We start from the raw sequence: 26,470 nt of genomic DNA on the forward strand, positions 1-26,470 counted from the left end.
GGCTCAGCCAAGGCCAGTGGAAGTCCCCAAAGTGGAGCATTCCGTTTTGGTGGCACGATTAGAGAGGAGGCATTTAAGCTGGAGCCTAAACCCATTTAGCTTGGTCATGTGACCTGGAAATCCAATGTAAAGTACTACATTAAAGACTTGGTTTCCCTCTGCCAGGCTTTAGTAGAGCTGTAGCCCCGCGGCTGAACAGGGTTTGGATCTGGTATAGTTTTTACACCAGCTCACCTTACACCAGCTTGCTTTACGCCAGCTTCTTGTGTTTAGGATTGCTTTCTTAGCGACAAGTCTACCCCACTTCCCTTCTCCCACACACCTTCTTAAGCCTCATTTTCAAGGGATCCATTCCCCCCCCCCAGTGGACCTATTCCCACCCCACCCCTCCACAGGTGACACTGCTTACTGGCCAAGTTTATGCTGTTTTATCTTTGCACTTAATGGAATTCTTAGCATCGCACAGAGGGTCATAAATACAATAGCACTCTTAGTCCTAAAAGCTAGCACAATGCGTATTATTACAGAGCACCGCAAAGCTAGACATTACTCTGACATTAGGTATCTTCATGTTAGGCTCATATCGATTTCTACACTCCTGTGCTGTTGAGCAGGGATCAGGGATGCCACTCAGGGATTTAAATTATATACTGTGGCTTTACTACAGGACAATGTTAAGAGATCTTAAAATCATCCTGCTAGTGCAGTCTTCTCCCCCTCTCCTTCCCCATGGATCTTGTACCAGTGGAGTTCTTTGAGGTTCTGGTTAGGCTCACTGATTATGGTTTCACATCCACTATGAGATCCCATGATTTCTACCCTATTAGCCATTTCATAGGAAGCTGCCTTATACCAGGGCAGACAATTCTTCCATACAGATCAGAACTGTCTATGGGCTTATTCATAGCTCTGTTTGCCCTGCTGCTTCTCCCCAGGGAAACCCAATCGTTAGTACTGAATTTGAGCCAACAACAATCAGGTTTTCTGCAGATTGCCATTTGTTCTGATTTAGCACACAGGAGCAGGTTTTCTCGGGGCAAGCAGTGGGGCAAAGGCAAAACTGCTTGGACCTATGTCCAAAAAGAGTGGGCCAAGCAGAAAACTTATTGGAAATGTGCTTTCTAGGCACAGGACAAGTGGAGGTATGGACGAGCCCTGTGATGATTGACAGCAGTCAGAGATCTAGGACAAGGCTCTTTCATGTTACCAACTACCTGGTTTATTTATTTTTTAAGTTGGAAATGCCAGAGATTGAACTTGGGACCTTTTTCCTGCAATGTATACATTGCAAAGCATTGTAAGAGGATTGGAAAAATTATTGGGGGACAAGGCTATCTATGGCAACTAGCCATAATGGCTATGCTCTGCTTCTATGGTTGGAACAGTAGTGCTTTCTGAATACCAGTTGCTGGAAGACCCAGGAAGGGAGAGTGCTCTTGTGTTTTGGTCCTGCTTACACGTTTCCCCATAGGCATCTGGTTAGCCACTCTGAGAACAGGATGCTGGACTAGATGGGCCCTGATTCAGCAGGATCTTTTGATGTTCCTAATCTAACACTTGAGGTATGGTCGCTTCTCTTGATTCTGCACCATTACACATGACCAGATAAGAAGCCCAATGAGTGAGGAGCGTGACAAAGTGCTTGTTTGATGGTTTACCATGTGGCAACATGGATCTTTCATCCCCAGAATATTCTGCAGTCCAAGGCACGAAGAAGAGTTTGGATTTGATATCCTGCTTTATCACTACCTTAAGGAGTCTCAAAGCGGCTCACATTCTCCTTTCCCTTCCTTCCCCCACAACAAACACTCTGTGAGGTGAGTGGGGCTGAGAGACTTGTGTGACTGGCCCAAGGTCACCCAGCAGCTGCATGTGGAGGAGCAGGGAAGCAAACCCAGTTCACCAGATTACGAGTCCACTGCTCTTAACCACTACACCACACTGGCTCTCTGTGGTGGAGACAAGATGCTGCCCCCCTTGCCCAGTTCCATTTTAAGTAGCTGATCAGGCTGGCCCCCGAAACTTACTTCAACACTGCTGATGGGACAGTGTTCTCCTGAGAGCAGTAGTCTAGCTGAGAGGGCACAGGGCAGACTATGTGGGCAACATAGCTCTGTCTTCCATTAGCACAACTCATTCACCTCATGTAGTTTCCTCACTCTGTCTAATGGTAGGGCTGGCCCTGAAGTGTCAGTTGACTGGAAACAACTGGCCTAGAAATGTTCACACGGATAAAGCAATTTGTCCAATCAATACATGTACCTGGTTGTTTTTTTCCAGACTCCTCCTTTTAAATTATGTCTGAGTAACATTAGCAGAACATTCCACAACAAATGCAAATGCTTAGAAATATTGTATTACTGGTTGATAGAAGGACGGGTAAGCAACATAAACAGTTAACTACTGCTATGTGCACTTGCTCATTCTGTTAATGCCCTTGCTTTTGATTGTCTTCCCTAACGAAGTATGTCTTTCATCAGGCAGTTAGCACAGTTTCTAGGGGTGGGTTGGAGGAGAGGGGACAGGATTATTGATCCAATAGATTGCAATAGTTCTTTCTGAGCCATTCCCATCAATCATTTCAATGCATATTCAATGAGCTTTAATCTGCAAATTTGTCACATTTGGAAGTCATTATTCTTTAATGGATTTATTGTTTGTTTTTTGTGTTTTTAAATATGATGCATTAATTCTGCTTTGTTCACTGCATGCTTAGTCACTTTTAGTGAGGGGGGAAATAGAGTATAAGGCAGACGTCAGCTGTGTCTGCTAAGTTGCAAGATAAGCCCTGCCTCATGACCAAGCATTCAGTCTGCTGAGACTGGGGGCCCCTCCAGCTTTGTTCATGAGGATTAATGTTCATGGTGGTACTGGGGCAACTATATATGATGCTGCTTTCAATACTGCTTGCACCAGGGGAGGCAGGCATACTGCTTCATCTCCAATTTGTACACTCTTGCTTTTGTTGCCCCTCCAGACAGCAATAATTCAGTAACATTGGGGAAGCATCGCAGAACAACTAAAAAATTAGAATGATGTGTGGATGGTACACTATAAATCCACCACTAATGTACAATTAGGCCTCATTCACAGTGTGCATTTAAGGCACTTTAAACATAATTCTCAGAGTAGTATAACAGTCATTACCCCTTCCCAGGGAACTCTGCTGGTTGTAGCTCTGTGAGGGTAATAATAATAATAATAATAATAATAATAATAATAATAATAATAATTTATTATTTGTACCCCGCCCATCTGGCTGGGTTTCCCCAGCCACTCTGGGCAGCTTCCATAGAAACCAAAAAACACTAAAATATCATACATTAAAAACTTCCCTGAACAGGGCTGCCTTAAGATGTCTTCTGAATGTCAGGTAGTTGTTTATCATTTTGACATCTGATGGGAGGGCGTTCCACAGGGCGGGCGCCACTACCAAAAAGGCCCTCTGCCTGGTTCCCTGTAGCTTTGCTTCTCGCAATGAGGGAACCGCCAGAAGGCCCTCGGCGCTGGACCTCAGTGTCTGGGCAGAATGATGGGGGTGGAGATGCTCCTTCAGGTATACTGGGCCGAGGCCGTTTAGGGCTTTAAAGGTCAACACCAGCACTTTGAATTGTGCTCGGAAATGTACTGGGAGCCAATGTAGGTCTTTCAAGACCGGTGTTATGTGGTCTCGGCGGCCGCCCCCAGTCACCAGTCTAGCTGCCACATTCTGGATTAGCTGTAGTTTCTGAGTCACCTTCAAAGGTAGCCCCACGTAGAGCGCATTGCAGTAGTCCAAGCGGGAGATAACTAGAGCATGCACCACTCTGGTGAGACAGTCCGCGGGCAGGTAGGGTCTCAGCCTGCGTACCAGGTGGAGTTGGTAGACAGCTGCCCTGGATACAGAATTGACCTGTGCCTCCATGGACAGCTGTCTATAAGAGTCTTCTAACAACTCTCAGCACCCTTAATAAACTACAGCTCCCATAATTCTTTGGGAGAAGACATGGATGTTTAACGTGGTATCATAGTGCTTTTAATGTATGGGTTGAATGTGGCTTTACTGCATCCATGGCATGTTGCAGAATTCTTCCCCAACCCCCCCCCCAAAAAAAAAACCCCAGTTTGGAGGGCTCCTAAAAACCAAACCCTTTGCATCTAGACTCTATAAAACCCCAGAAGTCACTTTTACAATATTATTTTGTTGTTGTTGTTAATTCAACACAGAGTACACAACCAGCTTATCAGGCTTGTGACAATCTCTAACAAGTTTGCATTGCACATAAGCTTAGCCTGTGCCATCTCAGTTTTTCCAGGCCTATTCCAGTTAGCTGTGGATTCGTTAAATGGCACCATTTCCCAAGGATAAAAAGGGATTAGTCCACTGGGCCCAAAGCACAATATGATCCGACGAAAACAAATATTTTTAACGACACAGATCTCCTTTATGATGCTAGTCTGTTAACTTGGTGCTTATGGAGTTTGGAAAATGGCACCTTAGTGGTTTATCTTTCATAGTTTCCTATAATGTGTTTACAAAGTCCCTGTTACTGCTATATGCTTATATATTTTGATAAACGGCACATGCCACCGTAGTGTGCCTTTGGAGAGTTCACTACTCTTCTTGTTGTTATTTAGCTTTGTTTTTGGCACAGAACCCTCTCCCCACTGGCCCCTATTCCTGTGGTCGGTAGGCAATGATTGCAGAATTAAAGGCCAGGTGAGCAAAATGGTCACATTCCAAGAAATGCAATTAACCAATTTTATTTCTTATTAAAACTTGGAAGTGTGCTTTCACTTCATGTACTACTGCTTGCAGGAGAGGGTACCACTGGCTTTGTCAAAAACTGAGCGCCACTGTGGTGTAGTGGTTAGAGTGTTGCACTAAGATTTGCAAGACCTGAATTCAAATCCCCACTCAACCATGAGGCTCACCAGTCACTCACTTTTGGCATAGCATGGGGAAGAAGGAGAACCATGCACACCAACTTCAGCCCCTTGGAGGAAAGGTAGGATATAAATGTAATACATAAAAATAAATAAACAGAAATCGAGATTAATTGGGCAGAACTGCCCACAGAACACAGAATGTGCGATCTTGGAAACAGCTGTGCCGGATTGCAGTACTAATCCCAAATTTTGCCAAAAGGCAAGGAAAAACGAGACAATTCCAGTTTAGTTTATTGATTATGGATGAAGGTCACTCACTTTAGCCAAGGGTCCGTGGAGCAGTTGCTGACTGCACCTCCCTTCCTACTCCTTGGAGACTGACCTTATGCATGGACGGTGGTGGGCTTCAAAGGGCACTTTTGGCCATGATGGGCTATTAAGATGGGAGCACCTGACATAGGACCCAAAACATCAAAGGCTACAATGGTGATCTTTGAATGTATCCAGAACACATTCTAATCTGACATAAGTATCTCTAATAAGGAATGTCTATGTGTTTACACCCACTCACACCCACCCACAAATATGGAAGCAATCAAATAACCATTTTTCTTTAGAATTACTTACTTTTAGGATGCTTCCTCTCTTCGGCAATTTACAGTGCCTCTTTAAATTACACAGATAGCCCCTCCTCCAGCTGATGACATCATAATGTCAACAGCTCACATTTTATAGAAGTCTGCCAACCCCCAGATAAGCTGGTGGTTTCTGAAGGCTTGTGTATATGTCACAACTTTCTCCTTTCAACACCACACAGGTAAGGGGGAACCAAGCTGTGAGTACCACAATATCCACATGATGTGAATGCCATCAGTGTGCAGGTTTTATAAAAATGTAAACAAACAACAGCCAGGAGTGAGGGGAGGAAGCAGCACCAGGAGGACATGAAGTGGGATGGGGGAGATTAACTTTTCCCTCTGCAGAGATCCCATATGTCATCCCATGGGAGCCAGCATGGTGTAGTGGTTAAGAGCGGTAGTCTCTTAATCTGGGGAACCGGGTTCGCTTCCCCGCTCCTCCACATGCGGCTGCTGGGTGACCTTGGGCCAGTCACACTTCTCTGAAGTCTCTCAGCCCCACTCACCTCACAGAGTGTTTGTTGTGGGGGAGGAAGGGAAAGGAGAATGTTAGCCTCTTTGAGACTCCTTAGGGTAGTGATAAAGGGGGATATCAAATCCAAACTCTTGAAATTCCTATTTGCTTAGAGAAGTAAGACTCCATTGCTGGTCATGGTAGCTCCAGCCTGGACCCAGAGGGAGCATTTTCACCAGGGAACAGGTCAGAAGGGGAAAGTGTTAAGCACCACCCAACTGGGTTCTGAAACTACTGTTTACACGAAACATGCACAATAACTGCATTTGTCCTATTACCAATGAAATTAGGAATTATTGACTAGAAGTTTCATACAACTTGAGATTTCCTTCTAATATTAGTGGCAAATTTCCTCCCTGCCTAACGACTCTCAGCACTTTTAACAAACTACAGTTCCCAGGATTTTTTTATATGTAGTTTAAAGCAGTATGATTTTCCTTTAAAAGTATAGCACAGGTGGGGAGCCTCAACAAATAAATCTCTTCAAAAGATAAAATCTTTCATTTTGCCATTTCTTCCCCCCCTTCCGTTTGTCCTTTCTTTTTTATATATATACAAGTAAAGGGGAAAAGCAGATTATTTCAATTAAGGAGCAGTCTTTGACAATGGTAAGCAATCTTTCTCCAGAGTTCAAAGCAACACTTGCAGTTTTAAGTTTCTTTTAGGCATATCTGTCAGGATCTAATTTTCAAGGCACAGTTGCCATGGCAGCTTCTTTGAATTTTAATCTAGCACTAAAGGTCAAGACAGGTCAACAGCTTCAGTTCCTCTTCAATATTAGAATAAAGACACACATACACCCTGCAACAGCCTATACAACTTCTAACCGTAAAGGAATCCATGGGGGACACCCCAAGATCCTAAAATGAAGGATACGTTGAAAGTTTATGATTTATACAAAACCCTCAAATTCGTTTGGTACTATTGAAATCAAAGCTGAAATCAAACGTGAAGAGATGTTTCTTTTAAACGGAGTTAATGACAGTGGTGCCTTTTGAAATTACTTTAATGTCTAGCTCTGGAGAAATAACTCTGTAAAATCTAATTGTTTTCTCAAATTTTATTCTATTAGTTTAGCAGTGTAAGTGATAACTGTATTATCCTATCCAATTGACTTTTAAAAATTATGAATAGTCTCCCCACCCCCTCATTCCTAGATTGTGGGTGAGTTACTTTACTCATGGTGAGAGCAATGATGGGGGGGGGGGAGTCTGGAGGGTCTGCATTTCATATGCAGATCTTAGGCTGCAAGTGGTTTAAGGTTTTGGATAACAAAAGCTTAAGCCTGTTGTTGCTTTTCATCAGCCTGCATGTTTGCATCATGCTACCACATGGCAGCAGCAATGTTTGTATACACTGGAGGAGGATGGGGGAGAATTTTTTATCTACTTCTCATTGGAAGGTGAACCTCCCTAATTTTTCCTTTCCAAAACAATACATAAGATGAAGCCATCCTTCGAAAGCCTCACTGCTCTGAATTTTGCAATGCAGTTCATCGGTCAAGTCATGTGTACAAAAATTTACATACTGGGGTAAAGTGTCCATGAAAATGCACATACCAGTGGAAATAACATAAAACTGCATTGAAAAAAATTATGTATATTTGGCAAAATTGGCATACAAACATATATATGAAGTAAAATTTGCACAAAAATATTAATAAAATTTCATGAGGGTTTTTTATTTTAAAAAAATAATAATTAGAACAATAGAATTGTAGCATTGGAGATCACAAGGGTTACCTAGTCCAACCCCCTGCAATGCAGGAATCTTTTGCTCAATGTGGGGCTCAAACTCAGAACCCTAAGATTAAAAGTCACATGCTCTGCTGACTGAGCTATTCTGGCTTATTAACTGGTGTGAAAATGTGGAGAACTGATCTTAAGCGTCCACCTGCACTATACATTAAAACAGTGTCATGGCTCCCCCTAAACAAAATCGCAGGAACTATAGTTCGTTAAGGGTGCTGAGAATTGGTAGAAGATTCCTATTTGCCACTATTCAAGAGGAAAAGAGGGATTGATTCTTAAAGCACTCTGGGAATTGCAGCTCTGTGAGTAGAGTAGGGATCTCCCATTTTAGCAAAAATTAAAGTAATAATGATGCAAACATGTACAAAATGGCAGATGAGTACAATAAACTAAGAAAAGGCCAAGGACTAACACCCTACACAAATCTGGAGTGAAGTCTGTAAGGCAGTTGTATGGCGCCTTGTATGCCTCCTTCCGGCAATTCCTGTAGCCAAGCTGTTGCAAATTTATTTCTCTGCTTTTCTTTGGGTGACAGCAGTGTGGCCAATAGGGGGCACTTGCCATCTGGATAGCCCAGGACCTCCATACTTGCTGCCCAGGCTTGCACCCTGGGGAAGTTGTTTCCGTGTTGCAAACGCAGCAAAAACAACATGGAAGGCAAAAGCTACGAGTTCTCCCCTATATCCACAGGCACTATATCTCTCCAGTGGTTAGACTTTACCCCTGAAGACACACTCTTCCATTGTGGCCCAAGACAGATGAATGCCAACAATAAACCACAAATAATACCAGCAAAGGCCACTGAATGAATAAAAGGTAGCAATTCGATTATTTATCCATCCTCGTCCCCAAAAGTATGCTTTTAGGATTATCAGGAATGATCTTTTCCTGAAAGGAAGAAAGATGTATAAAAGATAACTGATGCAATAAGAGATTAATCACTGCCGCCCATCCATATTCTTCAACTGGTGTTTTGAAGAAGAACGAAATGAGCGGCAACTGTATGAACTGTATGAATGCTTACATCGTGGCCCTAGCTTGTATTCATTTTGTGGCCTTGGCCTGCATTATATGTAGTTAAACTGCATCATTCCATTATTCTGTACATAGTTGCATAAATATTAGTTTTACCATTGCTAAATGGGATTCCTGTTACTTGGTCTCTCTATTGACTAGAAAACTGAACAGAAGCACTCCACACTACAATATTTTGTTGTTGCAGGGCCCACATGTTACATTTTACATTGCTGCTTTCTTCACTGGAATTCAAGGTGACAAACTACTTGACATACCAAGGAAGGATGGAGGAAAAATCCATGCTTTCTGAAACAATGTGCAGACTAAAACACAGCTATCTTTTAACATTTGTGATACAGTTCTCTAACCAATGTTTACAAAAATGCATATAGCAAAGTGAAATGTGCACAAATATGAAGATGATATTAGTCAAAATAACATACAAAATACATTATATTGGGGGAAATTGTTTTGAGAAACTAAAAGATAGAGTGCGAGATTGGCTTCATTATTACCAAATAAGAGAGGTATATAATTTGGATAAAAAAATTGGCTTCCAGGTGGGAAAATCAAAGTTGGAAACAGAATTGTTAGAACCCAAAACTAAGATTTTGTCAAAGATGTATAACTTGCTGTTGAAATGGAATACGCAGGATGAAATGGTGAAATCTGCTATGATTAAATGGGCACAAGACGTTGGACATAATATTATGTTTGCTGACTGGGAACAGTTGTGGACCACAGGTATGAAATTTACGGCATGTAATGCCCTAAGAGAGAATATTATGAATATGATTTACAGGTGGTACATGACACCAGTCAAGCTTGCAAAAATCTATCATTTGCCCGATAATAAATGTTGGAAATGCAAAGAAACTGAAGGTACATTCTTTCATCTTTGGTGGACGTGCCCAAGGATTAAGGCTTTCTGGGAAATGATATATAATGAACTGAAAAAGGTATTTAAATATACCTTCCTGAAGAAACCAGAGGCCTTTCTCCTGGGCATGGTCGGCCAATTGATGCCAAAGAAGGATAGAACTTTCTTTATGTATGCCACAACAGCAGCAAGAATACTTATCGCAAAGTATTGGAAGACACAAGATCTACCCACCCTGGAAGAATGGCAGATGAAGGTGATAGAGTACATGGAATTGGCAGAAATGACTGGCAGAATCCGAGACCAGGGAGAAGAGGCGGTGGAAGAAGAATGGGAAAAATTAAAAGACTATCTACAGAAATACTGTAAAATTAATGAATGTTAAAGGGATGTTGGATTGAAAACAAGCGGTGTTGGTTAAAAGATTAACAAGAATATGTGAATATGGATTGATAATGGTGGAAAATATATATTTACTATGGGTTAAGATGTTTTGTAAGGATAAATGATAGAGGGTAAGGATTTGCTGAACTAAATATCTGAACTGGAATACAAAAAGGGAGGTGTGAGGAGGTCAAGAAACTAGTCAATGAAGTATAAGATATGAAAATATTTAAAAAAATTCTGTTTTGTTTTTTGGTGTTTTTTCTTCTTTTTTCTACTCTGTTAACTGTTCTTTATTGTGTATTTCTATGTGTTTTGTTTTGTATTTTCTCACTTTTGCAGTTTTTCTTGGTTTTTGTATCTGGAGGAGCCCTGCCTTCTTTAGAGAAGGAAGGAAGAAATGGGGGGGGGGGAGCACCTCATTATATTTTAGCTTCTGAGGCAACTGGGTACCAAAAGCACTACGTAGCCATGTGTGTACTGATATTCAAAATGGAGAGGTAATGGCTGAACCAATTCGTGAAATTCTTTTTCAATAGTACATCAAAGGCCCCACACTTACATTTTTTTCTTATGGTTGGGCTGCTTGTTCCTGCCTCCTTTAAAGTACCAATTAGGCCTGAGATGCGCATGCAAATTATTCAGCACCGGGTCATTAAAATATAACCAAATTAAATTCCCATTGTCACAGAATCTTTTAAAGTAATTTATAAACATGTCAAGAGTAGGCTGCTTATTAGACCGGGCTAGCAAATATTTTATTCTGACGGGGAGGTTAAGATGCATGTGAGTCATTTGAATAATGAAAACAAATTAAAAGATTCATTTGTAAATTATTTTGAAGAATAGCCTCATCTGCAGGGGCACACCAATCTTAATTATTTGTCTGCATTAAATATAATCTGAATTGTCTATTATTAACGCTGCACTGAACGCTCGCCTGTGAATATTTTCTGTGCGATAGGTATGCTTTCAAAAGAGACAACCCCTCCCAGTCCTTCTACATCTCCGAATGTTCACCTCCCCCCCACATTTCACAATACATACTTCTGCTGTGTTGTCACCCTCTCCCCCTTTTCTCTCTGTCAATCAGTATAAGATTCCAGCCAATCAGGGGTCACAGAATGAATCTGATGGTATCAAGGTGCTGCATAACTAATCAGATGTGCTTATATGACAGCATCACTGAGGGAGAATGGAGGAAACTGGAACACAGAAAACTGCCTTATAGTGAGTCCAGACCCTTGCCCATCCAGCTCAGAATTGCCTGCACTGATTAGTGGCACCTCTCTAGAGTCAATCACAGCCCTACAGGAAGATGCTGAGGCTTGAACCTGGGACTTCCTGCATGAAAAGCAGTTGCTCTGCCATTGAATTTACTGCCCTTCCCCCAATTGATAAGGCAAAGTTTCCAGTTTGATCACCTACTTTCCCCACTGTATCAGCTAACACTTTCAGGACCTTTTACCGCCTCCCTGCTCCCAAATCACAAAACGTATCACCTGGTTTGACCCACAGATGCACTACCACAAATGCAACGTGTTTCACTACAGCCCATCAATTTATGTCCATCAATGTTTTGCCAGCATTTATGAACCCTGCCCCACCTGATACTGAGCCTTTTCATTTCAAGGTTTTCAGCACAGCTGTTTCAGTACTGAGACTGACCTTTCCTTCTTCTTCGCAAAGTACCTGTGGATTAGTTATTAGACCTGGAGCAGGAGACCAGCTACGTTTGTCCATCCTGGATTTTATAGGCATTGTGACTTTGCTGCTCAGTTGATCTTTCGTGGTATTTTATCTATTGTGCCTTTGCTGGTTTTTAAAATTAATCATAGACTAGCAATGATTTGTTGTAATTGCTGGGAGTGATTTTCTGTTTAATTACTACTTGCTGATATTCTGAGTTTTAATTTTATCATGTAATTTTTATTTTTCAAATGGATAGTTGGATGTTACCTTATTTAAGTCATATATTTTTATAGCCAACTTTTCATTATCACTTATTTGTACTGGACTGGATTGTCATAGAATGTGTGACCTTTATTGTATATTTGCTAAATCTATGACTGCCTTGTGTACAGCAATGTATAAGGTGGTATACGAATTGGAAACAAAATTAAATCAACACATTCAACTGCCTGTCATCAAATGCCACAAAACCAATTGATGCATATGTATATGTGAACCAGCCTTTGAACTGTGCTCATGATGAGACAATGCACAGAACCCAGCATAATGGATCCAAAACTATAGTTGCACATCAAGCCAATGCAAGACTATTTATCCATCTAGCTCAGTATGGCTTTCTCTGACAGTGATTCTCCAAGTTCTTAGGCAGGGAGGTGATGAATGTTGGAAGATTCAGAACACATAAAAGAAACTACTTCTTCAAACAGCACATAGATAAACTATGACACTATGGAGGCAGTGATGGCCACCAGTATGGATGGTTTTAAAAGAGGTTTAGACAATTTCATGGAGGATAAGGCTATCAATATGTACTAGCCGTTATGTCTATGTTCCATCTCCATGGCTGGAGTCTGGATGTCACTTAATACCAGTTGCTGGGCATTACAGAAGGAGAGACTGCTGTTGCCCTCAAGTCCAGCCCGTGGGCCTCCCTTGGGTATCTCTGATTCAACAGGGCTTATGTTCCTGGAACAATTTTTTGAATGCTCCACTGTTGGCGCCATTATGACTCTGAACACCAGCTGCTGGGATTCACAAGTGGAGAGAGTGATGTTGCACTCAGGTTCTGCTTGCAAACCTCCCATAGGCACCTGGTTGGCCACTGTGAGAACAGGATGGGCCACTGTGAGAACAGGATGGGCCACTGTGAGAACAGGATGGGCCACTGGTCTGATCCAGCAGGCTTTGCATATTTTCATCTACTGCTAGCTTAAGTGAAAATGTCTTAGGTTGACCATGTGGCCATCTGCAGGTAAAACACATGATCTAACACTTAACTGTGGCCCCTCCCATATATTTCCTAATACTAGAAAATTAAAAAGTAACATGTTTCCAATAAAAATAATAATTAGAAAATATAGGCGTGCTCATGCCTCTTTATGACTGCAAAAAGTTCAAAACCTGGGGGAGTTGGAGAGGAATTCAAATGCCACCACTGACAAGATTACGTTGTTTAATGTTCCTTGTCAACTTCGAGAGAACACAACTGCATTTTGATTTGAATGTTCTGAAGAGCAATATTGACTGTTGTCACATTACCCAATATGAAAAGCTTGCTGTGAAAACCCTCTTGATGCCTGATTGCTCTTCATAAGGGGTTCCTGCTGGTTCATTTCAAAGAATGAATTACCTTTAATTCATAGCATGAAGACATTGCCAGTTTTTGTGTGTGTTTTGTTTTCTGTGCTCCCAGGTGGCTCCTTTTGATGTGGCAGAGAAGTTCCAAAAAGATAAGATGAAACACTCTTTAAGAGTAGCTAGATATCATGAAGTGTGTTTCCTTTTTCAAACAGACTTCCAAGAAGTATACTCATAGTCTTTGGGGTTAGGAATCTAGTGGCAATTATCACTGAAAGCGCCAATCTTGTAATAATATAAGTCAGTAATGGCCCCTTGCTTATTTTTCATTGTTTTGAGTTCTTTAAAGACACTGTTTTGATTGGAGTTTGTTAAAGTGTTGACGCAGCTGAGTTTCGTTCAAGACATAAATCTGTTGATGTAAGATGAGACTAAGACGCTGCTAAGATTCAGTATGCAAATGACCTTTACACATTTCAATATATAGTATTAACTGGTTCTGACCTCACAATAACCCATGGTTTGCCATGATGAGAGCAAGCCACAGGGAATCTCAGGCATGCACTCTCTCAATGCTCCTCTTCTCCCCCACTATGGCCACGAAGAAAAGAATGAAAACTTCCACTTACATTTTTTAAAAAACTTTGTTTTTCAGTTTCTGAAAATGCTTATACCAATCGCCATATAACCCCCCCCCCCCAAGAAACATTCCATGCACATACAGTGGTACCTTGGTTTAAGAACTTAATTCATTCTGGACGTCTGTTCTTAACCTGAAACTGTTCTTAACCTGAGGTACCACGTTAGCTAAGGGGGCCTCCTGCTGCTGCCACGCCACCAGAGCAAAGTTCTTAACCCGAGGTACTATTTCTGGGTTAGCAGAGTCTGTAATCTGAAGTGTATGTAACCCGAGGTACCATTGTACAAGGCAAATGAAACTGCCAAACATTAAGCCAGTTTGTACAATAGTTTAGGAGTTCACTAAAGCAATTAAGTGCTTTCTACTATCCATTTTAACAGATTGTCCCAGAATGACCAGTAGGTAGCTAGTCACTTCCATTTTTTGTGTAACACATCTTAGCATGTTACCGTAAACTGTGGTTAATCTTAACTCCAGGTTATTGAAAAAAGCCATCTGATTCATATCCCATGGTTTGAAACTGGCTGGCTTCAAACAAACTATTGCTAAGATTAACCACAGTTGTTGGATACGTATGAAATGACAATCTGCAGTTAATTAAAAATGGGTGCAAAGGGTTTCAATCTCCTCCTTGCAACTTTGCTGGAAGAGGAGGGGAAAGGGGGAGAATGTCGGCCCAAAGCTCACTGTGGCTCATTCATGTCATGATAAACCATGGCTATCTTGACATATTCCTTTATAATCCTAAGAGGGTTTAAAAACAAATCTTCGCAGACATGGGGCTCAAGAGTATATAAACATTGATAGGACATTTGCTTGCAAATTTCTTTCCTTTTCCTGTTTGTATTGAGCTACAATGCTGTCTACACCTATTCATTACTGTCATCACCAACTTGTACCCAACCGCATAATGATATGCATTTGCCCCAGTCGAAGATTGCCATGATTTTGTACCCATCTAAAGCCTTTGCTCAATGTTATTTTGGAATTTAGGAGCACTTTCTTCTTTTACTTGGGTTTCTGCCTTGATTCTGTGAAACTGCCAGTCTCACAATACACTTCTGCTGATCTTTGGACATGTAGATGAATCATGGGATGTTGTCATGCCATTAAAGTATAATGTGTGAGCCTGTTTTAAAAAGGAACCGGTGAACCCAGCGAGAACCATCTGCTTGCAATCTGGTGGTTGGTTTTTCCTTTAACACACCCAGGATTGTAAGGACACTTGAGTGCCTTAAATATGTATCTTGAAATTGTTACTGAGGCTGTGCTGTCCTCAAAATCACTAGTGCTTTTCTGGTTGTGAGCTGTTGGCCTGGATCCACTTGGAATCCACCCAGGGCCCATTTTAAATGAAGGACATCATGTTCTGTTTGTCATATTACTGATCATTCTTAAGGACTTCCCTTAAAAGCCAGTCAGAAGTAAAATGAGGAAGTGAAGAGTCATAAAAGGGATCCTTGTCATCAAATAACATTTTGAGCTCACTCTATTAACACACTGTTAAAAGGTCCTGGCTCATGGGCTAGGGAAGCTACTGAGAATGATTAAAGACTTGGAAAGGCAATGTTTGAGGATGCACACCAAATCCATCTCTTATTATTTCAAACAACCTGGCCAATTCCTTTCAAACCACCATTTCACCAGTTCCTGGAAACTGCAGGAAAGGACAGTGCTCTTCCACTCAGGTCCTGCTTGTGAGCTTCCCATAGACATCTGGCTGGCTTCTGTCAGAGCAGAATGCTGGACTACATGGGCCACTGGCCTGGTCCAGGAAGCTTTCCTCGTCTTTTTATGTGCATTTAGAACTGCCCCTCCCCAAATGCATCCATGATGCTACTTCTTTTCATTCTCTGAAACTCCTGACACACTTCTCCTGACACACTTTTTCTTTGAAAGCTTTGGTACAATCTCTTGGTACCTATTCCCTGCATTAGGATTGAGGGACCTATGGCCCTCGAAATGTAGCTGCATCTCCTATCATCCCTGGACATTGGCCATGCTGGCTGGGGCTGATGGGACTTGGAGTCCAACAATATCTGAAGGGCCGCAGGTTTTCCAAACCATTACTCTGCTCCAGGTAGTAAGAGTCACCAAATATGTAGGAAGTTCCACATTTTAGGATAAATACAAACACTAAAATAAAATATACATTTAAATATGTGTGTGTGTGTGCGCACGCAAGCAAGCACCCCCCCTCCAGATTAAAGCTGAAATGTAATCAAATGGGGTCACATATGTGAAACAGACGCAAACCTGGGGGGGGGCATGTTCTGATCACCTAAGATGGCCTCTATAAAACATTGTAAACCAGGTGCTGGGAAATTTTGGTCCTTCAGCTCTTACTGAACTACAACTCCCATCAGCCCTAGAAAGCATAACCAAAGACCAGGGATGATGGTAGCTGAAGTTCAGAAAAATCTGGAGATTCAAAGGTTCATCACATCTTCTATAAACACCCCCCCCCCCCCGCTTCTTCAAAACTGGCTCAACTATATATCCATAGGACCCAGGGGCAGGAAGCAACACCAAAGGTTTTGCAGACCTTCCTTTGGAAAGTAAAAATAAAAGTAACTTTTTTTATTTCAGCTTTGATCTGTCATGTGAAAAATCCATCACCTTCCCTGAGATGGCAGATCATTCCTCACAGGATTCTGATTGATAGCGCTGGAACCTTAGATCAAGCAGCAAAACAATAAGAGAGGCTGGTTCATAAAACGTACTCTCCGTGTCTCTGGTTTTATATTTGGCTTCCTGTAGAGAGAGCTTTGGTCCCATTAAATGCACTATATACCACTGAGCCTAGAAATGCACTCTCCTCCTCATCCTGAAAGCAGGCATATAACCATATACACCATGATTGACATATCTACTACTGCTTGTTATAAACTACGGAAACACTTTTTGTGATAAACTCAACTAATTTTTCCCCCCAGCACACAGTCCCAGCCTATCTGTTTAAAGGAGCAAAACCATTTTAAAAAAAGTGAAGATGTCAACTATTTTATTGTAGAAATGGCACACTGATGTAACCTTGAAATACGCTGCATACATGCTAACCTGCCTGAAGAAGAAGAAGAAGAAGAGTTTGGATTTGATATCCCGCCTTTCACTCCCTTTAAGGAGTCTCAAAGCGGCTAACATTCTCCTTTCCCTTCCTCCCCCACAACAAACACTCTGTGAGGTGAGTGGGGCTGAGAGACTTCAAAGAAGTGTGACTGGCCCAAGGTCACCCAGCAGCTGCATGTGGAGGAGCAGAGACTCGAACCTGGTTTCCCAGATTACGAGACTACTGCTCTTAACCACTACACCACACTGGCTCTCAAAAACACAGTTTTTTCTCAATCTTGTCCATGCTCATCCTCACCATACTGCTTTCAATCTACACAAGGTTAGGTGTGGTTACTTGAAAACCCTCCCCTTGATTAGGTTATCCATGCCTTTTTCTCCCTGCACATGCCCCAGGTGAAGGAAGAAGGAAGTAGTGATTGAAATATTGGAATACGCCCGCCTACATTATGCACATTATGCACAGCGGGTCAGCGGTTCAAGTCCCCGCAATGGGATGAGCTCCTGTTGTTCAGTCCCTGCTCCTGCCAACCTAGCAGTTCGAAAGCACATCAAAGTGCAAGTGGATAAATAGGTACCGCTCCAGCGTTTCTGTTCGCTGCTCTGGTTTGCCAGAAGCGGCTTAGTCATGCTGGCCACATGACCCGGAAGCTGTCTGTGGACATATGTCGGCTCCCTCGGCCAGTAAAGTGAGATGAACGGCGCAACCCCAGAGTCGTCTGCGACAGGACTTAATTGTCAGGGGTTCTTTACCTTTTTACATTATGATATAGCTGGGACCACCTAAACCTGTTTTTCAAATGGACACATTGAGGGTAACACAGAATCAGGTTGCAGCCAGATTATGTTTTCTGAATTAATCCAGTTTCTTAATAAGAGCTTATTGGGGGCATAAAAATATGCAGTATTTCCCATTTTTGTGGGGACTACATAGAACAAAGAAGAACAAAGACTCAGCTTTTGTTGATTCTAGATTAAAAATGCCATAGCTATGCAGCCATATTGTGTTCTCAACAACACAACGACATTCTGCTGATGTGCTAACACCATTTTGCAGAAAAAAGCAGGGAGTAGAGAGCACCTTGTGGTTCGCCGCTGGCTGAGCAACTTCCTAGCATTCCTACCTGTGACACACACAATTCCCTCCCCCACCAGAAAGTCAACACTGTTTTGCAAAACAGCTAAAAATAAAATGACAAGAGTGGTTTTGCTACTTCCCTATCAAAAGGTATTAACAAAGATGGCCTGAGCATATATGCTCAATGCTCAGAGTCCCTAAACATCCTATTGCCAGAAGCTAGAAATGATTGACGTTGCAAGTCCAGGCTTCTGCTTTCCCTTGCTGACAAGCTGGAGAATTCTCAAGTACAATGAGGTTTATGTTTTTTCTCACTAAATAGAAACTAACAGACAACTGCCGGAGGGAGGGAGGCAAAATGCTGGCCCCCTAGGCAATCCCAGCTGGCAGAATGCTTCGAAAGCCTTCGAAATGAAGAGGAGGACCTGCTTCATCCCTTCTGCCTGCCAAGGGAACCTGGCCTCTTAGCTAATAATAATAGAATTGTAAGAGACCGTGAGGGTCAACCAATCCAACCCCTTGCAATGCAGGAATATTTAGCCCAACATGGGGCTAGAACGCACAACTCTGTGATTAAGAGTCTCATGCTCTGCCCACTGAGCTATTCAGGGTTAGCTAAGCCTCCACATCCTGTCATGGCCAATGTTCTCTGGCGCTACACTGCTCCTCTCAGCAAGACTTTTGTACCTTTGCATGTATTTATACAGCCATTCTGGCTTGAAAAGGTTTGTAGATTAAGACCACAGGATGAGCCTGCCGGATTAGGCCAGTGGTCCATCTAGTCCAGTGTCCTGCTCTGACAGTATTGAGATGCATTATGTGTCAAGTTTGTGGCTATCACTGCCTCCTGAAGGAGCAGCTCAGGAGGTGACTGAAGATACTGCAGTTACACCGCTCCCTAAGTGTCTAGCTGTCATTGGATGCCTGCACACATGGGAAGATGGTGGCTTGTCAGTTAGCAAACATGCACTTGCATTGTTTAAGGCTCCTTTTCTGCACCTCTGTCTCCCATCTGATTCTGGTAAGGATGGAAATTCACTAATTCCTTCAAACCCTTCCCAGTGGTTGCAAGCAGGTCCTGCCAGTAGATCCCTTCACCAGCTATTGTTGAACCTTCCCAGCTTGAGCTGGCCTTTGCTTCTAGATTACATGAATCTGGTAAGCAATAAAGCCCCTTCCACATAGACAGCACTGGTTTATTGGTCTTACACTTACTATGCTGGTTGGAGTTTCAATAGTACCTTTCCAACCACTTCTTATAATGTGGTGGGGGCAGACAGAGAATCTAGAAGGAAGAAACCCAACACTTCCTGCTTAGTTATTGGGTGAAAGAGGTCAACATACATATACTCTACTGAACTTTCACACAAACTATGGTGTGTTCTGGGTGTATTTGAGATGAAGTATTAGTAACAGTTCTCAGAACTAATAGAGACAGTGGAACAACAAATGTGGAATGAAACTTTGTGGATAAAGTGCCTTACATACACAAAGCATTAGAACACACACATATACAACGCAAATTATACATATATATCCTGCCTTCCCACAAGCATTGCTTTCAGTGATGAACGTTTTGATTCTGTAAGGGTAAGATTTACCCTCTGCCCCAGAAATCCATTTTCTGGGGTTTTCTATGAGTCACTGTTCCAGGCATGCCTTTTGATTGGAGGGCAGCCTCTTTCAAAGGCTTTTCTCTCCACTGGGAATGACTGGATGCTCCAAACTCACCCAGTGCAGAAATGAGATGGGAACACCTTTCTTTCCTTTCCACAGAGGCTAACCAGAAGGAGGGAAAGCTAGAGGATAATCATGCATAGGGAAACTGCAGGCAGCTTCTCCCATAGATGAGCACTTCTTCTTCTTTAAAAATAATTAATTTCCCACAGCATGCTAGTGTTCCCCTGCACATTGGGGTAGACTCAGATATGGTCATGCTTGGAGTAGACCCATTAACATGCTCAACAATTTCATGGACCTACACTAAGCATTATTAAGTCCCAATTCTGACCATAGTTTATGAATGATCTTCAACGCAGCCTAGATATTGCTGGACTACAACCCCATTGGCTTCAAGTAGCATGACAAACTGGTCAGGGATTATGAGAGTTATAGCCGAGCACCATGTGGAGGGCACCATGTTGGGAAAGGCTGCATTGCACTACATCACGGCAGGAAAACACAGCATCATCACTCAGGCATATGGAAAACTTTTCAAGGAAGAAGGAGAGGGAAATTACTTACGATTTCTGTGGCACTGATTTGGTTGCAACTTTGCCAGCCGGCTCTCCCCATTCTGAAAAGAAAGAAATCACATCCATATAATTGCACTGAATTTAACAGCACTCTCAAGAAAGGTTTAAGTGACATAAAAACTGGTCCACAACACATTAACAGAACAGTGTGAAGAAACAACATCTATTTCAGCAGTGCACTGATTAATTTTAAACCTGCTGTCTTAATGATACTGTATAATGGGCAGAAAATGATAACTGATAGTTTCAAATAATATCAGGGAAGACCTACTTTGAACTCCACATCCTAAGGTCAGATGCTGTGGATCCTACAACAAAAGCACACAAAATGTCGACATTAGTTAAGAACTTAAGAAGGAAAACCTGTATTTTCTCCTTAGACTAAGGCACCAAAGTGACCTTAATAAACAAAGGAAGCCCCTTACAGTATGTAGTTCTTGCAACAACAAGAGAAGAAACATTTGTTCATTTGTACACTCAGAGAAAACTATTGAATTGTAGCCAATTAGGGCCCCTTCTGCACTATGCATTTAAAGTTATAGCATGGCTTCCCCTAAGAATCAATGGAACTGTAGTTTCATGAGGGTGCTGAGAGTTACGAGGACACCTCTATTACCATCAGGTGGCTATGTGCACCTATGCCTGTGAGCTAGATCATGATAAATTAAGTTTTTTTTGGACTGGGCAAGTGAACAGGCAATCTTCCTACAGGGCTATGCCTGAGCCACTTGTTTCTGCCAGCGTTGACATATGAACCAACCAAGCCTCTGATATCACCATCAGAGGTCCATCTTTGTAAGCCTCCTCCATGAAAGTCCCAGAGCGTGGCAACACAAGGATGGGGATTTTCTATAGTTCAGCTCCCTGGTTGTGGAATGTTCTCCCCAGGTGGGCTCGCCTGGCACCATCATTATATATCTTTAGGTGCCAGGCAAAAACTTTCTTCCATAACCAGGCCTTTGGCCTTTAACTATCTATGACCTTTCATAAGTTGGTAGGATGTATTTCCTTTTCCCCTTGGTTTTAATGTATCTATGTAGGGTTTCTTGTTGGCTGGCTGGCTGGTTGGTTATAAGTTGCTTTTGGTTGCCCTGGGCAAGATAAAGCAAATAACAAATAACAACAATAATAATAATGTCCTAGGTGATGGAGTAGAGACAGTGCCAACTTGAAGTTTGAGCCATCTTTGGTCAAGGAAGCAAGATAAGAGTGTTAAGCAGCTTCTGGGCAGGTATAGAATCAAAGAATCATAAAACTGTAGAGTTGGGACCACAAGGGTCATCTAATCCCACACCCTGCAATCTAGGAAGCATTTACCCAACATTTGATTGAAACCATGAGCCTGAGATTAATAGTCTCATGCTCTACTGACTGAGCTATTCCAGGATTTGATAAAGCATCACTTCTGGCAGTCTATCGGGCTTGTCCCTGGGATATGATTCCGTGCCCGTGACCTCCTTCCCAGACAACTACAACACCTCCTGGGACCGGACATCGCCTGTCACACACTTCACCAGGATAACTGGCCTCCAATTCTTCAAACTTCCCCCACTCCTCTTCTGTAGCTGGCCAGCCCTTCCAAGATGTCTCTATGGGGCTCATAACAACATTGTTGATATGCATAATTAAGTTGAATACGTTCAGGGCTGAACTGATGCCAGTGTAGCCAAAACAGTAATCTAATTTAGCTGAACCAACCTATGGTCTTGATGCCCGGTCTGCATTTCAAAGTCCACTCTTAACCTACCTGTGCCTTGCCCGAAATGGGAAACTTATTCTGTTCAGCCTTTCCAGGTGTGTGTATAGCTGTAAGTGGTGGAGGCCAGGAATGGGTCATCTCCTAGCAAAGAGAACAAAGAATAATCAGAATAATGTAGTCCACATTATACCCCCATCTATTTTCTCTGGGTTGTAGCCAATGCAAGTTCTACTCAGAGCAGAACCACTGAAATTCATTGCCGTGGCTACCTTGAGTTCATTAATTCCAAAGGATCTATGGTGAGTAGAACTTGGTTGGCTACAGCCTTCTATTTTGCTTATGATTTAATGAGCATTCAGAAAGACGTTGACCATTTAAAATATATTTAAAGTACAATGATACCACTTCAAATAGTCATGGCTTCCCAAAAATAAGTTTATTAAGGATTCTGAGTGTTGTTAGGAGGCCCCTGTTTTCCTCCTAGAGCTACTATTCCCAGAGTTCCCTGTGAAGAGGGATTGTCTGTAAAATCACTTAGTGGATTGTAGCTCTGTGTGGGGAATGGGGTGTCAAGATTTTCACCCCTCAGTGTAATGATTTCAGAACAACCATACTGGATAAGAAGAGTAATATTCAATGTTCATCTTCATTTTCTCCAGTGAAATACTTATTCCCAACACAGAAGCTCATCCTTGTTCTAAGTTAGCAATACAGCTGGACCCGATACACACTTCCGAAACACTGATAGGGAATAATCAAGGTTTCTTCGTTCACTTATTTGTGGAAAGAATTAAACGTCCAAGATTGGAAGGATTTGAAAAAAATCTCTGAGTATCACAGAAGTAACAGAAATGTTTTAAAGTGGGGTGTAATGGAAGTTCAGAAAATCAAACCAGGGTTTACTTCCGTGTGGTTTGGACTTACAGAGTCATGTTAGCTATTGGAAAGGGTGCAGGGTTTATGCACTGAAAGAAAAGGGATTAAATGACAGTTAAGTGAGTATGGTTTTGTTGGCTTCAGAGTTGCTTTGGCCCTAAGGATGTATCTGCTTATCAAAGTGTACTCCTTCCTGGAAAAATTATTTAAATATTGTTTTCATTGACACGGTGTGTTTTATTATAAGGGCTAGGCATGCACACTTCTCCAGCCAAGTCTCCTCCTCCTCCTCCTCCTCCTTTTTTCTCCCCCCTCCAACCATCCTTTTAAACTAGCTGTACATGCCCTGAGGTAAGGAACTGAGAAGGATAACATACAGAAGATGCTTAATGAATAGCTAGGGAAAAAGAAGCAACAGCAGCATAATTTGTCTGCAAGGCTGTAGGGTTAATGGTTCCTACAGTGCTCGGAAGGACTGGAGAGAATTAGCAGGAGGCTCATGTAATTCTGCAAGGCAGGTTTGTGAAGCAGTTGCTGCAGGAGGAACTCCCGTCTACAAGTAAGACGCACCAAGAAACTTTCAGTAAATGAGCCCAAGGAATTTGGACTAGCATCAATTGCTCTCTTTTCAAGTGATTGGTTGTCTTAAAAGGAGGCTGGCTAGATTGATAGTGGGTAGATCTATCGTGAGCTGAGAGGCCATCAGTAGTTGCTGGCAGGGTGGTTTGGTGAAGGTGGGGCTTCCCAACACCATGCATCACTACCACTTATGGAAAGGGAGAGGGGCAAGGTAGCAATGGAGCTTGGCATGGTGTGCGTGCAGCATTTGGAGCATTGGATTGGGTCCAGTGCTGTGCTTGCACCATGCTGAGCTCCCTTCTGCCTTCTTCCCTCTCTCCTGGTAAGCAGAAGTGATGCATGGCATTAGGAAACTGGGAGAGCAGCCCAGCATCAGCCCCACTGCCCCACCAGCTGCCACTGTAGGCAATAGTATCTAAATAGAACTTCCATGTTCGGATGGAACAAAAGCAGTTTTGGTTGAATAAAAATATGAGTAGGGTTATTGCCTTTGACTTCATATCTCACTTGCAATTTCTCAGGTGTTAAGAGTTTGCCCTAAAGCTATCAGGGCTGTGGACTTTTTCTCAGAGTCTTGGGGGAAGCAGTTAAATCAGAATTGAAGACATAATTGCCAATATTGTGCTTTGCTGAATCTGAGCTGCCTTAAATCCGTGTTGTGTTATTTGTATATTATGCAATCTGAGTGGAGGAGCCTTTCCTAGATGGTGGCCTCAATTTTTTATCTCCTCACCTCTGGAGGGCCAGATTTGACAGTGGGGTTCCCAAATGCCAATTACTTGACATCACAGTGACATCAGGGGATGGCACACTTTAAAGGCTCGGGGCTTCAGAGTGCAGGGTGGGGCTGTTTGAAAGCCTTTTTGCAAACCATCCCATGCTGCTCTTTAAACCTCTGATCTCTTGGGTGTGGAGTTCCATTATGCAAGGGTAAATCCAATGGAACAAATTGCTTAGCGCTGCACTGGACAAAAGTCACAGGGTTGGATCAAACATAAATCATACTCAAGAGTAGACCCATTAGCCATGCCCATTATTTTCAATGGCTCTACTCTGAGTTGGGCTAACAGGAGATGCAACCCATAAAATTCCAGCTCATCAATGGAGCAGCAACACATATGTAAAGCTGCATCAAAGGACAGGAGGAGGAAAGCTATTTTTTTTTTTTAAGAACTACTAATACTAAGTAACATATAATTTTATCTCTGAAAATTTTAAAACCCTGGCAGGGTTCTTTCCACAAAACAAAACAAAACCCTCCTGCCGCTTCTTGTTCTGCATGGGTGGTTTTTTAAGGGGTATGTGATAATTTGTTCCATCCATCTCAAGAAGTACAAACAAATTAAGAAACAAACAAAAATACCCTACCACATAGGCTTCCCTTAAAAATAGCCAACACTTGGGCTTTGCTCCAAGAAGAGAATGTAATTACAATTTGCAATTGTCAGACAAGGCTGGAAATATCCAAAGGCAATTATTTGCATGTATGTATGCATGTATGTTCAGACTGTTTCCATTTCACGGTGTAATCAATTCCAATTCCATACACAAAACTTAGCTGACAGTTGCAAAACAGATTGATGCAGAAGTGGGAGCAAGGTTGACGCAATGTTTGGGACATCAGCTGCAGGCGTCCACTTCCCAACATTGACTCTGCATTTTCTGCCCCTGTCTGGAGATCCTTATTGAGACCTTGTGGAATTGACAGGCATGTGTTGTTTTTCATGCCATTCTGCGATCATTCAGAACCCAAAGCATGCTGGGCCCTTTCAAAAGACTGCAGATAATTGCAAATGAAAAATGTAGAACAATTGCCATTGTAAAACTGCTGATATCACAATGCCATTATACAAATCATGGTGCAACTGCATTTGGAATTATTGTGTGCAGTTCTGGTTGTCTCACCTCAAAAAGGATATTGTAGGGTTGGGAAAGGTTCAGAAGAAGGCAACCAAAAAGGAGGAAGAGGCAACCAAAATGAACAAGGGGATGGTGGAGCTACTCCCTTACAAGGAAATGTTGTAGTGTATGGAGAAAGAGCTGCTGTATGCCAGGTTGCAATTTATGTGGCAAGCAAGTTGGAGAAATTTGGCAGGATCTTCTGTACAGGGAAAATAAATGGAAGAATCCATTGCAAAGGCTCTCTTCAGCACAACACAGCCCTGTGCATCCACCTAATGGTCTTGAGTTTATAATTTAGTATCCCATTTTAATGAAATGCATTCATGGCTTATATGAAGCAAGTTAGAATTAAACCAAGGAAATGGAGAATTCAGGCTCTGAATCCTCCTATGTGCTAAATTGAGTGCTAATGTGCCACTGGCTGGAATTGATGTGTTTAAATCCTTGAGGATTTTGGCTGGACTCATCTTGGGCCTTTTGCAAAGATGCAGATTAGTGACGGACTCCAGTGGTTTGGAGGCTTAGTGCATAAAGTAGAACTAAATGGTTTCAGGAGTAATTCCACAAACAGGCACTGTGACAGTTTAGTCTTGTCCTTTAGAGAAACCAGAGAAGTTTCTTTTTTGGTGCTTTGGAAATCAGTGCTTCTGAAATGAAATGCACTCCATGAAATGTTTATCCTACTAGCATCACGAAGGGCTCTATATCCACAGATTCTCTGCTGAGGGACTTCTTCCCAGAGAAAGGGTGGATGGCTCAGGTTATTTCTGTGCTGTGTCACTTTTATATGTGTTCTGTTATAGGTCTCCTTTGATCTGTTTTCTGCACACCCACAAAAAAAACATATCATGCACAATGAATTCACATTTAAATTGTGCGCATTTCTACTCAAAGTATGTATTTTACATGTATTCTTTCCATAAAATGCATTTTTTGTAAGCTTTTCAATGAATTTCCCCCTAAATTGTGTATTTTTGTATGCATTTCTACAGCATATTTTGACCAGAGAGAGACCAGAGAGCCCCAATGAGTATGACCCCAAGACTTCA

General features: G+C 42.1%; 1 protein-coding gene and 1 long non-coding RNA gene across 7 annotated transcripts in view; one reads left to right on the forward strand and one right to left on the reverse strand.

Moving 5' to 3' along the window:
- The window catches only part of AFF2 (ALF transcription elongation factor 2), a 393,570-nt gene that overhangs the window by 136,143 nt on the left and 230,957 nt on the right, over positions 1-26,470 (reverse strand). For all 6 annotated transcript variants that reach the window (XM_081178936.1, XM_081178935.1, XM_081178934.1 and 3 more), the window contains 3 exons: positions 22,113-22,205; positions 20,637-20,673; positions 20,355-20,406 (listed from right to left, as the gene is read on the reverse strand). In XM_081178936.1, the coding sequence (XP_081035062.1) occupies positions 20,355-20,406; positions 20,637-20,673; positions 22,113-22,205 (182 nt within the window). The remainder of the gene's footprint in view (positions 1-20,354; positions 20,407-20,636; positions 20,674-22,112; positions 22,206-26,470) is intronic.
- LOC308578601 lies at positions 5,543-26,461 on the forward strand. The gene is made up of 3 exons (XR_014004021.1): positions 5,543-5,704; positions 8,463-8,588; positions 26,414-26,461. It is a non-coding gene; the product is annotated as an uncharacterized lncRNA (long non-coding RNA).

This window comes from Podarcis bocagei, assembly GCF_964188305.1.
Source record: "Podarcis bocagei genome assembly, chromosome: Z".
NCBI classification, from domain to species: Eukaryota; Metazoa; Chordata; class Lepidosauria; order Squamata; family Lacertidae; genus Podarcis; species Podarcis bocagei.